General features: G+C 42.8%; 1 protein-coding gene across 7 annotated transcripts in view; it reads right to left on the bottom strand.

The window, feature by feature from the left end:
• Window positions 1–13238, bottom strand: part of MAP4K3 (mitogen-activated protein kinase kinase kinase kinase 3) — a 1422157-nt gene that overhangs the window by 710279 nt on the left and 698640 nt on the right. For 4 of the 7 annotated variants that reach the window (XM_078649063.1, XM_078649058.1, XM_078649060.1 and 1 more), the window contains 2 exons: window positions 11818–11942; window positions 9408–9449 (listed from right to left, as the gene is read on the bottom strand). In XM_078649063.1, the coding sequence (XP_078505189.1) occupies window positions 9408–9449; window positions 11818–11942 (167 nt within the window). The remainder of the gene's footprint in view (window positions 1–9407; window positions 9450–11817; window positions 11943–13238) is intronic. The other 3 variants (XM_078649064.1, XM_078649059.1, XM_078649062.1) reach the window with 1 other exon arrangement.

Here is a 13238-nt window from a genome sequence, read left to right as displayed (position 1 = left end):
GTAGGCGCGCCGGGGTGGGACTTAGGTATCCTCGCTGACGTCACATACGCGGACGACGTCAGGGCGGAGTTACATGGTGCCGTCCCCCGGCGGGCAGGGATGCTGTGGCAGAAAAGTTTTCCGGATACAGTCTCACGCATGGGGATAATTCTACGTTAAGGAATCTGCGGCTAGTAGTCTCTATCAGATTACTTTTATATAAAGCAATTTCTTTTTTAAATCCTACCCTGTTTTCCTAGAAGGAAAAAACAGCTGCATTTCAAAAAGGAAAATCAATACTTTTATAAACATTTTTTGTAAGCAGGCAGTGGTCCAAAGGACCACTGTCTGCTCATAAATAATGTTTTTTTTAACATTCACAAAGGAGAAGGTGCCTCTTGGGGAACCCTTCTTGTTTAAAAATGCTTGCCACCACGTTTGATTTGGTGGGAAGAAATGAATGTTTTGAAACCAGACTTTACTTGCAACCCATTAATATATAAGATAAATGTAAGGAAATGCCTCTTTTTGTATGGTCAGCCCCAAGGTTTTCGACTGATGGTGCTGGTTTATCCACTCGGAGTGCTCTGAGGGCTGCTAACCAGACTTCAGTGCCAGTGCCTTGACCCTAAAAATGTAAATCGAATTGGCTATACCGAATTAGGAATGGTTAATTTACCTGAAAGTCCAGAGTAAATGGTGTAGATTGTACCACAAAATTAATACTAAGGTACTCTTTTTGAATAGTTCGTCCAGAGGTACCCAACTTAACTCCAGGCACAATAATGCTTGCAGTGCAGCATATAATAAAATCACATCTGCACAAATCTACTTAAACTCTGTTGTGAGATGGGAAATTCATATCTGTTTAAAAAACAATCTCCCAACTTGCAGATTTGCTGTAACACAACAGTAAAGGACCATGCATACTTAATCAAATAACTAGGAGCAGTTTCTGCTCCAGCTCCCTTCCGCAGCTTCTGCAGGTCTTCCGCTGCCACTTTTTAAGGTTCCCTGCGTGCTGCTCTTGGCGGCCCTTCACCTCCTTGCTCACCGCCGCTCACCACGTCGCATTCCTTGCTACTGCAAACTCCTGTGTTTGTATTGAGCATTGTACTGCAATTATTGACTTTTTCATACTGTGCCAGTCAACCTCTTTTTCTGTCTAGATTAGCCGCTTCATGTGCCCCTGTTGATTTGTGGCACTGTGTTTTTCCAGCAGTTTTCGCTGCCCTTCTGCCACCCAGAGCTCTGCACTCCCCCAGTATCTACTTACTGGAGGCTGAAGGGCGACCCCTTTGAGCAGGTCCGGTGCCAGCTCCCCCTCGTAGCTTCTATAGGTCTCCCGCTGCCGCTTGTAAGGTTGACTGTGTGCAACTCTTGGTGGCCCCTCGCCTCCCTCCCGCATACCTCGCTACTGCAAATTTCTGTTTGTACTGAGCTTTGTACTGCAATTATTGCCTTTTTTCGTATTGTGCCAGTCAGCCTCTTTTTCTGTCTAGATTAGCCATTTCATGTGCCACTGTTGTGTTTTTTGGCCCTGTGTAGCTCCAGCCGTTTTCACCGCCCTCCCACCACCCAGTACCTCTCCTCCGTTAGGATCTACTCAATGGAGGACACAGTGCAGCCACCCCGCCGGCACACCAAAGGCAAGCCCGCCTATGCCCATCCGCTACAGGACAGCGTCAGGAACCAGAGCCCTCCTTGCACTCACCACTACCCCACAGTCAGCTCCTGGCAGTGAACCCCAGATGCGTAACAGCTGCGGTATCACCTCTCCCTGATCAATAGAAGGAACTTTTGCCTGCTGCTGCTTCACATGCATCACAGGTTCCCCAGCACGCTCCAGGACACCAGCCACACCCACTCGTCAACCACGAGCACCCCAGAACTGCTCCAGTGCATCCCACTCACCATCTGGTCCCTCTGCAAACACGCAACCGAAATCTGGGACACCCTCACCTCCCTCACACCCGACGTGATCTTTATTACAGAGACCTGGCTCAGACCATTCTCTACCCCTGCCATAGCCATCGCAACGCCCGCAGGCTACTAGATCATACACCGGGATCACACTAACTAACCCGGAGGAGTCATCGCCATTGTCTACAAGGAAGCTCTCCGCTGCTCCACCACTGACATCACACAGACAACACGTCTCAACTTTTAACATCAAACCGATGGCAAGATAACCATCAGAGGTACCCTCACCTACAGACCCCCAGATAATGCTTCTGCTATGCCATCTTGAAGGGAGCTCGCTCTTTAAATGGTATAACAAAAAGAGGTATATCGTGCAAAGAGCCCAGGTATTTCCCTATGAGTTGACAGGGGCTTGCTCTAGCAATCCCAAGGTGTTCTTCTAGGAGGTAGTGTGGTCGAGCAGCCTCAGGCTTAACAGAGAGGAATTTAACACATCTGAGAATACAAACAGAGTCAAAAAATGGTTTGCACGACTCAATAAGGAAATATGCACAAATTTATAAAAAAATATTACTTTTAGTTTTCAGGAGTCAACACTTGGTGCAATTTTCATAGGCGGCAATGCTATCCCAGGGAAGAAAAACAAATGCTGCATTCAAGCTCCTTACAGTGACTTACGAGACCAATCCTCAGGAGGTAAATGAGTACAGGGCAAGGTCCAAGGCAGCAACAGCAAGTCACCTTAAGCGGCACTAGGGTGGCCGACAGCAGTGGTGAAATACAGCGGCAGGCGCCCAAAGTTATTCAATAAGGATTGGCCTGGTCACAAAGAGGCTGCTGGTTTGGACAGGGAGCCAGTTGGTCTGAACCAACAAGGGGGCTCAGGTCTCACGATGTTCTATAACGTGGAGACACCTTTGGTCCTCACAGGAGGCACTCGCGACTGAGGGAGCCTGAACACACAGAGGCTGCAGGAGCATCAAGAAGTCTACAGAAGTCAAGCCCAAGGTAGCCTTGATCTCTGGTGGGCCAGGGGACCATTTGTCCACTTCAGCTCGGGCTAGGCGGCTAGTGTGCAGTGGTGCTTTCTAGTGTCGGGTATTGGCGGTCCAGAGTCCTCACTGGTCTCTTGAGGTGCCTGCAGTATGCAGGAATGCAGCAATGCTGCTACTCAGGAATTCCTGAGTCTTGGCAGAAGTGCTGGCAGTCCTCCCAGGCTTTTGGAGGCATATCAGCTTGCAGGGTGAGTCAAAGTTGGCACAATTGGCAGGAACAGCAAACAGGCATGGCAGGGTTGGTGCCAAGTTATTTGCTTATTCCATAGTTCTTGCGTTTGGCAGCTCTTCGATCCTTCTTCTGATTTCCTGGTGCCAGAGGCTCCCCTAAATACTAGATATTGGCGAGTCAGGGGAGTGTAGGGTAGTAGCCAATGGGCTACTTACCCCTGGGTCACACCGTGGACTATATGACCACTTCCAGTGGGAAGTGGGCATAACCCTGTCCCAGAGTTCATAAGTTTGCCATCACAAAGATAGTAGACTTCTATTTTTGTATTCACTTCAGGTATCCCACCTTAGAACTGGAACTAGCCTGAAGGTGAACACACCTTTTCTAACTACTAATTTTCCCACCTGTCCAGGCACCAATTGGGCCCTGGACATAGGGGGTTGACATCCTCTCATGTGAGGGGAGCCAGATTCGCAAACCAAAGGCAGTGGGCACTTTGAAGCTCCGTGCCTTAGAATGCTAATAAGCAGGACATCCTGTGGGAGGGGCTGTAAACACCATGTGCCCTAGCAGGATTTGTTCCTGACCTCCTGAGAGCAAAGGGCCTCACCCCTGGGGGTCCTACACCTGTCTGTGGTGGCAGGCCAGCTAGGACCAGTCTGTCATCACACTAGTTGTTGGTAGATTTTCAGGGGGCATTTCTATGGTGCCCTCTGAGTGCATGTATGAATAAATTAATCACTGGAATTTGTGTGGGTTTATGAATACAAGATCTTTGACAGCAAACATCTTGGGTTTCAGTGAAGCCGTCATGTAGCTGGGGAATTCGTTGTCAGCAGTGTCCAGCAAATGTACTTTAAAATGGCTTCCCTGATCACTTGCACTGGCAGCAATTGAACTGACCAGCCCCAGGGCAAACCTGCTCATGCAGATATGTCCACACATATAGTATAGTGCACCCACCCTTAGGGCTGTCAGGCCAGCTGTAGGCGTGACTTACCTATACTGCATGTAGTGTTTACAGGCATTGCACATAGGTTGTTTGCCATGCTATGTTTTCACTTTGGTCTGCACCAAGACACACAGCCTGCAGTGGCAGTCTGTATGCGTTTGGTGAGGGGCCCCTTAGGGTGGCATAATACATGCAGCAGCTCTTAGGGATCCTCTTTAGCCTCCTTACCCTAATTGTACAGTTTTGGGAAAGAGATCTGGCACTGGGGACCTGGTTAGTAGATACCCAGTGCACTTCTAGTCAACGTTGCATCGACTACCAGGCAAAACGTGGGGGTGACAATGTCAAAAAGGGGCACTTTCCTACACATCTCCAAATTCATCGCGTCACTAGCCATCAACTCCAAGCACTACATCATCCTCTACGACCTCAACATCCACCTGAATTTCTCCAAAGATGCCAACTCCACCAACCTCCTGGAAACTATGTGCAGCATCGGCCTCGCCCATCTGGTCACCTGCCCCACACACAGCACAGGACACACGTTGGACCAAGATTTCACAGCTAGCAACATAATCAAGTTCTGCCATGTCACCAAGCTCATCTGGACCGATCATTCCACCGTCTACTTCACCATCGCAGGGTCCCAGGCTTCCACCACTAAGAACCTCCACGAAAAGTTTCAGCGCTTTGTCCATCATTTCCCTGTGTCTGCATTGTTAGAAGGAATGACAGACTAGTGATTCCAGAGGGTTTGCGTCAAAGAATGTTAATCTTGTTACATGAAGGACATGGTGGTATAGCTGCCATGAAGAGCTCTGGACCCTTGTCCTCCAAAAATGTTTCCTCCAGTAATGGATTTGATAAGTGAAATCATTACGCAAGTTTGTAACGGGATGTTCAGGTCAGGGATCTATCCGGACATGTTAAAGAACACTCTCCTAAAACCTCTTCTCAAAAAAACGTGTCTAGATAAGAACGTGTTGAAGAATTATAGACCGATCGCCAGCCTGCCGTTTCTAGACAAGGTGGCTGAGAGAGCAATGAACGATCAATTGTCCGAGTATATCGAACAAAATAACTTGCTTGATGACTCACAGTTTGGGTTTCGTAAACTGCATGGCACTGAGACCGCTCTTATCAAAGCTGCCGATGATATTAGGAGTCATCAGAGACCAAGGGGGTACGGTGGTGCTTGTACTACTGGATCTGTCTGCGGCATTCGACACGGTCAATCATTCCATCTTGATTGGCCGTGTCGGAAATTTGGGCATTCAATCCAGAGCCAAGGACCTGCTGGCCTCCTTTCTGTCTAGCTGAACACAGGCCGTAACATTAGGACCATTCAAGTCGGCCGATTTGGCCTTACCCTGTGGGGTTCCCCAAGGCTCATCCCTAAGTCCGACACTTTTTAACATCTAGGTGTCGGACTTAGCAAGAGTTATTAAAACCTACCGGATGAGCCTTACCACATATGCCGACGGCACCCAGCTGGTGCTCGCCATCAATAATGATGGAGAAGAGGTGGCTGCGCGATTCCAAGAAGGCATGCTAGCGATCAAAGATTGGATGGCCTGCAATTGTCTTAGGCTCAATTCCGAGAAGACGGAGGTGGTCATTTTCGGGAAACTCTCCCCGATATGGTCATCAGTCTGGTGGCCTCCATCACTTGGAGTCTTACCAACTCCTGTTCAAAAGGTCAGGAACTTGGGAGTAATCTTTGACGAAAAATTGAATTTTTTCAGCCAAGCAAATCAGACAGCGTCCACGGCATTTTATAAGCTGAGGCTCATAAGAAAAATAATTCAATTTCTCCCAGAAAGTGCCAGGAAAACTGTGGCGAGTTCACTGGTACTTTCCTCACTGGATTATTGTAACGGTTTATTTGCCAATGCTCAATCCCGGGTGGTCGCTAAATTAAAACAGATCCAGAATGCGGCGGCAAGACTGCTTTCTGGGACCCCCAAATTTAAACCGATTAGGCAAATAATCAGGAACTACCACTGGCTGACGATTATAAATCGGATCAAATTCAAAACTTTATGCCTTACTTTTAAAGCTCTTCACAAACTAGGGCCTGAGTTTCTTAAAGAGAAGCTTATTGCTTATTGCCCCACCAGACAATTAAGATCTACAAAATTGCATCAACCAGTGGTACCGCGGAACAGGACTGTTACATGGGGAGACAGATGTTTTACTAATACAGCTGCCAGACTCTGGAACTCCCTTCCGATGGTGATTAGATCAACATCTTCATTGTTTCAGTTCAGGAAACTGCTGAAGACCTGGTTGTTCGACCAGTAATCTTCCCGTTCTCTATCATCACTTTTAGAATTTTTTTTCTGTTTTCTCTGAGACACTAATTTGAGTCATAGCGCCAAGACGCCCACGGGCATTCGCTGCGCTTTACAAATTGCAAAAATAAATAAATAAAATAAATAAATAAACCTGAAGGTAAGCAGGCACACTCTGTTCGATAAATTACAGCACTTGGTGTGTGAGAATGTCTGATACATTACTGATGCCCTTAGACTAGACTATAAACAAAGCTCACTGGAAATTCAATGATAACTAACCTGAATATTATAGGATTAGACACAAAAGCTTTGTTAAAGGTGAATATTGTCACAAAAGATCTCAAAACTCAAGCAGACGTTCTCAGCAAAATTTTCGAATGCCCATAGGTACTCATTAAGATCAATGAATGTGCAAAGAGAATTTTCCTTTTTATTTACAGTGAATTCACCCATTGAAAATCTCACAGCCTCCTGAGACTTAAGAACCAGGATAACCAAAAGACTATCTCCCTATTTTATTTTATTTTTATTTTATCCATTTATAGAGCGCCTGGTTACACCAACGGTGTGTCCCCGCGCTGAGACTCAGAACAAGGTACTAAGGAGAGAGAAGACGTCCGTTGTTACACCCGTCAATCAATGTAGGATGATCTTTCCTACTCGTCCTTTTTTCCCTGGAGTTTTAAATACAGGGTTCTAGCAGCAATGCAGCTGATCTAATAACAAAGTTCCGTACTTGAACTGTCATTACACATGCCATGATTAGCAGGGACTGTAGCACACAGTTTCAAATATAGCTGCAGATCCTAGGACATAGTCAAATGATGAGTCTCTCGTCCTTGAAAACTTACCCTTGCTAAAGGCAATTGGGAAGCTCGGCAGGCAATGGGGTAAAGTACCACACGACAATTCAAAGGGGGTGGTCCAGTTAGCAAATAGTTAGTCCAATCCTATTTCTTAGTTGATGTAACTTTTAAGAGATGAAAGGTATAGGTGAGGTTAGTTAACTAATTGCAAAGGTTCCTTCTAAATCAGATTGTTTTCCCCATAATGTTCTGCTGGTGGATAATCAGCTACACCACACAGTCTCTTTTCAAATAAATACTTTTATATTGAAAGTGACTGGTTCTCTTATTACACCAGTAATCAAACAATGCACTGAACACACCAGAAATAAGTGGTTTAATGCAGCTGAATGTAATCATATTGAAGGAAGTCAGCAGGGGTGTGAATGAGGCGTTTTACCTGATAAAGAACGTTTCCATTCATGTTACCTTATGTGATCAAACTGATCACACGGAGGGTAATACACATTATAAAACTGCCATGCACAGGTTCTTAAGGACATACCAATTTTCCGCTTTAGGTTTCCAATTTAGATACAAACACCCACTTTTACTTGAAAAGTAACAAGCTTTTGCAATGCAGCACTGGAATCCAGATGCTACCTTGGGTCAAATAGAGCAAATATGGTGGTTCTGCGTTGCATTAGCCAGCATTCTTAGGGCATGTAGTGAGTAGTCACTTTTGATTGGAGCAGAGATTAAAATGGAGATATTGCTGTAACAGAAAAATAAGGGACTGGCCCTCAGTGTTAACAGGGCCAGACCTTAATAAAAAAGGAAAACGATTTGGAGGGTGCAGCTGAAATGCAGTGGGGAGCATCGTAAGTACATTAACATGTATCCCAAGTAAGGAAATACAACAGTTATAGCTATTGCATAGTAAAAATTGTATTAGAGTGGAACTGAAAATGTTTGTGTTTTCCTGCAGTTCTCCAACCACAACCCTTTTTGAGGTATGTACCTCCAACAACTTTCCAATTTCAAATTGTTATCCATATTGCCAAATACGTTCAGAGCTCACACTCCCACATTGGCGACTTCCTTATGTAAATCTGAGTCAGCTTGTATTTACTGGCAACCCATCCTCCTAGCAAAGATCTTGGAAAAGTGGTGTAAAGCTGCTCCAGATATGCCCAGAGAAACAGACTCTTCTTAATCTAATCCTTATGGTGTCAACGCCATCACACTGAAGCTGCAACCTGAGTTCAGTTGGAAGAGTATTTGGTTATCGGCAATAAGCAATATTTTCTGAGACTCTAAAATCACTCATTTACTTACGCATGTTTATGTAGTAGAAAATCTATATTTGGAAATGTACAAAATGATCCAAATAAAACGTTGCTCGTTTGTGTTTCAACAGAAAAAGACGTGCTGATTCTTTACAAAATGGAACTTACTCTTCTATATACTAATTCATAGCAGATGTTACCATGCTGATTGAAGTGATGCAAACTCAAGATGTTAGGTTCAGCTTCCTTTATATGTGCTCCCAATGTCACTTTTGGTGATCTCCCTCAACTCAGAGAGCAATGCTAATGGCACCACCAGGCACTAGTGATTTGTTACTGTGGCAAATAATTCCTGGTGTAGCCCAACGCCTGAGAAGGCAGCCATGTGAGGAATATAATTAAAGCAATACAAATCTAAAAATATTTTTGATGTAGGGGAGAATAAACAACACAAATGTTCCTCGTATACCCAAAGACTCAAGCATGAAGAGGTTACGATGTAGAAAGCAGCTAAACACTTCAAAAAACGTGTTTTAGGAGTAATAATAAGATAATTCGACCCCTAACTGAGACAGCTACAGAGGATCTAGATTGAAACCTGTAATCTACCCAGACTTCACTTTGGCTGGGCCCTTGTATCTCAAATTAAGACAGCCCAAATTCAACAAAAATCACAGGCTGCCCATGACTTCCGCCTGAAACATTAAAGGAAGGGTGGATGTAGATGAGCAGATTTTCTATTTAATGAAAATATCTACTTTTTCGATTTAGGGATCTTAAAGTGCTAACCTATGAAAAATGACTGATGACTGAGCATCCACTCACCGAATGTGAATAAAACGCATCATACCGTTAAAAGACAGGTCACATCCTAATAAAGTTCACTGATCAAGTGAAACCTCGTATCAAAACAAAAACATGCACTAACAGTCATTTTAAAATAAAGTTAACTTACATGAACTTGTGGTGTTGGTGGGAGTCCGTTACTCACTGGCTTCTAGGACAAAAACATAGTTTAACTACATATTCCAAACACGATGATGTAAAATACCAAATGCAATATGTGACAAATAACAATGCTTCACAACCTACAACACCATTATCAAAGCTAAAATTAAACCTCCTGTGGACAAATGAAACGGTTAAAATAGCATGAATCCAGACACATTATGTGAAAAAGACACTTTCCCATCATGAACAGTACAGAGTGCCCTTGTGTGTTTTCAGCCAAGTTCCGAATAAACAGTAAACATAAATACTAAATAATTAGACAGTTTTATTGATATGTTATTTGGCTAAGAAAATTAAATTGTGGAAAATGGGTTAGAGGCTCACACATATCACTGGAGATATTCGACAATTTCGTTTTTATTAATTAATTGTGATTTCTCATAGTAAAGAAGGCTGCTTTGAGTGGTGTACCCGCAACATTAAGTACTGCACATGTATCTAATTAGCCATGAACCTGCTTCCGCCAAAGCCACTCAGACATCATCCGTCATACCGAAGTCACCAACCATGATGTATAATTCTGCAGTAGGCCTTGAAATATTTAATTGCATCTAGTTTGCCCTACTGATTAAATCACTCTTTGTTGATGAGTTTCAAGTCAGGAGAAGCACAAGAAAATCTTAATTGCTATCCTACAGTCTTGCCAAGAAGAACTAAATCTGACCTTTCTTTGGCAATACCAAACCTTTGCCTCTGGTATTCTTTTGGTGGGATTCAGTTGTAAATTTGGTTCATGAGTCGATACTGAATATTAATAATATGAAGGATCTGGGTAATATTTCAATATTAACATGCTTAGCTCCATCATGTTTCTAAACACTAAAAACAAATTATATGCGGTATGGTGTAATACGTTAAGTAAAGAGACTGAGAAGAACTGATTCAACTTCTCAAATGTTTGGCTGAATCCGTTGGACAAGGATGAAGGAACATTCTAAAATCACAACATATGAGAGTGGAAAAAGGGAAGAGAAGCAGTTATGCGAGACATTGCCATTTGAATCACAGCGGATTCCCACAACCGGGTTAGCTCTATTTGAAATATGTGTGCAACATGGGACGTAAGTTACACTAATGAGCACCGTGGCAGCATATTAAATAGAAGCTAAAATCACAGCTTGTGGTGGAAAAACCTCAACCAAAAATAATAAGCAGGAGGAAAATTACCTTTCTAAGACATTATTCCATTTGCCCTTTCTGCATATTATACAGAATCTTCTGAGGTGGAAGATCATGGCGGAATTGAAAAACTTATATTTTTGTAGCCACAAAATCTTGCCTCACAAAGCTTTCATTTGCTGGGATTTTGAAAGCGAAATACCCTTGCAGAGGATGCTCATTTTAGGTGTGGTTCTTACGATATTGCTCTTCCTGTTCTTATTCTGTACGCAGATTTTAAACTAAGTGATATCCATCAACTTTCCTGCTCTGGCAAACAATTTCTTCTGGAGTATGCATTGGTACAGCTGTATTGGATCATTGCTCATTTAGAATTATTCTTATCCAGTTAAAACAATTTTAAGACAACTCTTCTTTTTGAAGTACATCCTTATTCACTAGGGTAACAATGTTTAACACCTTATTTTATGCTGGCTGCTTTCACTGCTTAGATTTGGTTTCTTCTGTGACTTCATTTACGTTTCTATTTCTACTTCTCAGACTGTGATTGCGGAGGTCGAAAGCAACACAGACAATGTCAGATGGATTGAGCTACCAACACAATGGGAGAAATGGCCTAATATCTTGGCTCTGACCCAAGGTTAAGATATTGGGGCTTTGGGCCTATAAGGACATATAACCATCAGCACAGAGTAAAGCAGTGATACCGCCAAAGGAGGGAGTGAAGCTGGAGGTATGAAGAACACAGTTTGAGTAATCAAAATCGCAGAGACATTAGAGCTTGAAAGGAGAGGGGTGAGGCAAGAGCTTTCAGAGACTGAGGGGGAATAAGAAACTGTGCCCTGACTGATGCCAGAAGAATTGGCAGGAAATGCCTGCTATAATTTGTTTTATAATTTTTATAAAATTGTGATTTTGGCAATCAAAAACTATTTTCACAGCCTGCATGAGAAGCTATTGAAAGACATCTAACAGGTGTGATAAGTACCATGATCTGCAGTACGTAATGCTGGATGTTTGGGTCATACACAGACCACTATATACCTTTAAAAAGATGGCACAACGTTCTCCATAAATTGAGAATCAATGGATGACAGTAAAATGAAGTAATCAATTTGACTATTTTTCTTTCAGGGATGGAAAATCGGGAGCCCAATATTAACAAATGCATCCTATTCATAGTCAGAGGGTACATTTACTAATGAGCAAAATAATGTTTTTTTAAAAATACCAACCAATACATCTTTTTTTTCTTTTCTTGTTTGAGCACTTGGTTGAGTAGTGGCTCGGTTCTCATTCTGCCAGTGAAGTGAGGAACCATCCCGATCTCCATTCGGCTGCAATGAATTTACGCCATTACCTTAAAAAAAGGCATGATGTTAGAAACAGTGGACTGCTTCCCTTATGAACTTCTGTTACTGAAATAATGCAATTATATGATTTTGTTGACAATATGTAATCAATAAAGTGGGATCTTAATTGATGGCTCAGTGCACTGTGTCAGTATCTGACCTTATGGTCAAAGGTTCGAATCATGGGGGGACCACTTAGCCTTTTAATTCTTACAAAGTTGATAGAAGGAGTACTACTCAGTTAACAATAAATTTGTGTTATTTAGTACTAATACATCATGCACAGTGAACAAGCACTTTACAACTACACATGAAATGTTAAAATGCATTTTCCATGCTCTGGGACTTACTCTTTAGCATCAGCAATCACAATTTACGGTAGGCAATGAGTTATAGTTATTTTAAATACAAACTACTTATTGAGTGTAAAATTCTATGATGCAGAAATATTGTGTATCATAAAGCAGAACACAAAATTACATGGACATGGCCAACGTGAGGTGGATCAGTTCAGCATTGTTCGAATATTTATGATGTACATCAGAGCATAGAGTAAAGATACCAATCCTTCTGAGGAAAATTAGGCACAGGAAGGATGTATTCGATTAGGGCAATAAAACAAGAGTTAACTTGCTGTGGCTGACTAGGTAGAGGAGATGGACTGCAAGACCTTAGAGTGCTAAGAAGGAGATATAGCTCTGTTTGTACTATTCTACCTTTCAATTTCGGATAGTCTAGCAGAGAACAGCCACGCTGCTGATCTAGACTCAGCTGCCAACCCGACAATCATCAGTTACCCCTAATGTACGATGGAAACTTTAATGTTTCCAAAGAAAAGAAATAACTGGGGGATCTAGCTAAATCCAAAAAGGTTTATGACAAGATGCAGAATAAACACGCCTGTACAATAATAAAAGAAAGCACATCACAGATGTGTCTAATCTAACCCCTAGTCATTCTTAAATTAACAAAATGTGAAACAAAGCAACACAAATCCCTCATTGATGCAGGTGCAACTAGGTTAATCAAGAAGTGGCAAGACATTTTAGTTAGGCTGACAGTACAGAGGGCAACGCACAAACTGCATACCGAAGTTATCTTTGGCACTGGGCGGGTATTATGCAGTATGCTGAGAGCATATTTAGGAGATTCCTCTTCAGTATTTTACAAGCCTGCCCGTCGACCCAAATTCCAACCTGCAGACCTTAACTCAGAGGACAGAACTTCCTAACTTTCCTTGTGTACACAACGAACCACACTTTTGGAAAACAAACAGTTAAAGTGAAACGATATGGACGGATCAA

This window comes from Lissotriton helveticus, chromosome 6 (genome assembly GCF_964261635.1).
Source record: "Lissotriton helveticus chromosome 6, aLisHel1.1, whole genome shotgun sequence".
NCBI lineage: Eukaryota > Metazoa > Chordata > Amphibia > Caudata > Salamandridae > Lissotriton > Lissotriton helveticus.
Note: the sequence above shows the minus strand (reverse complement) of the source record. Positions and strands in the feature narration are given on the sequence as shown.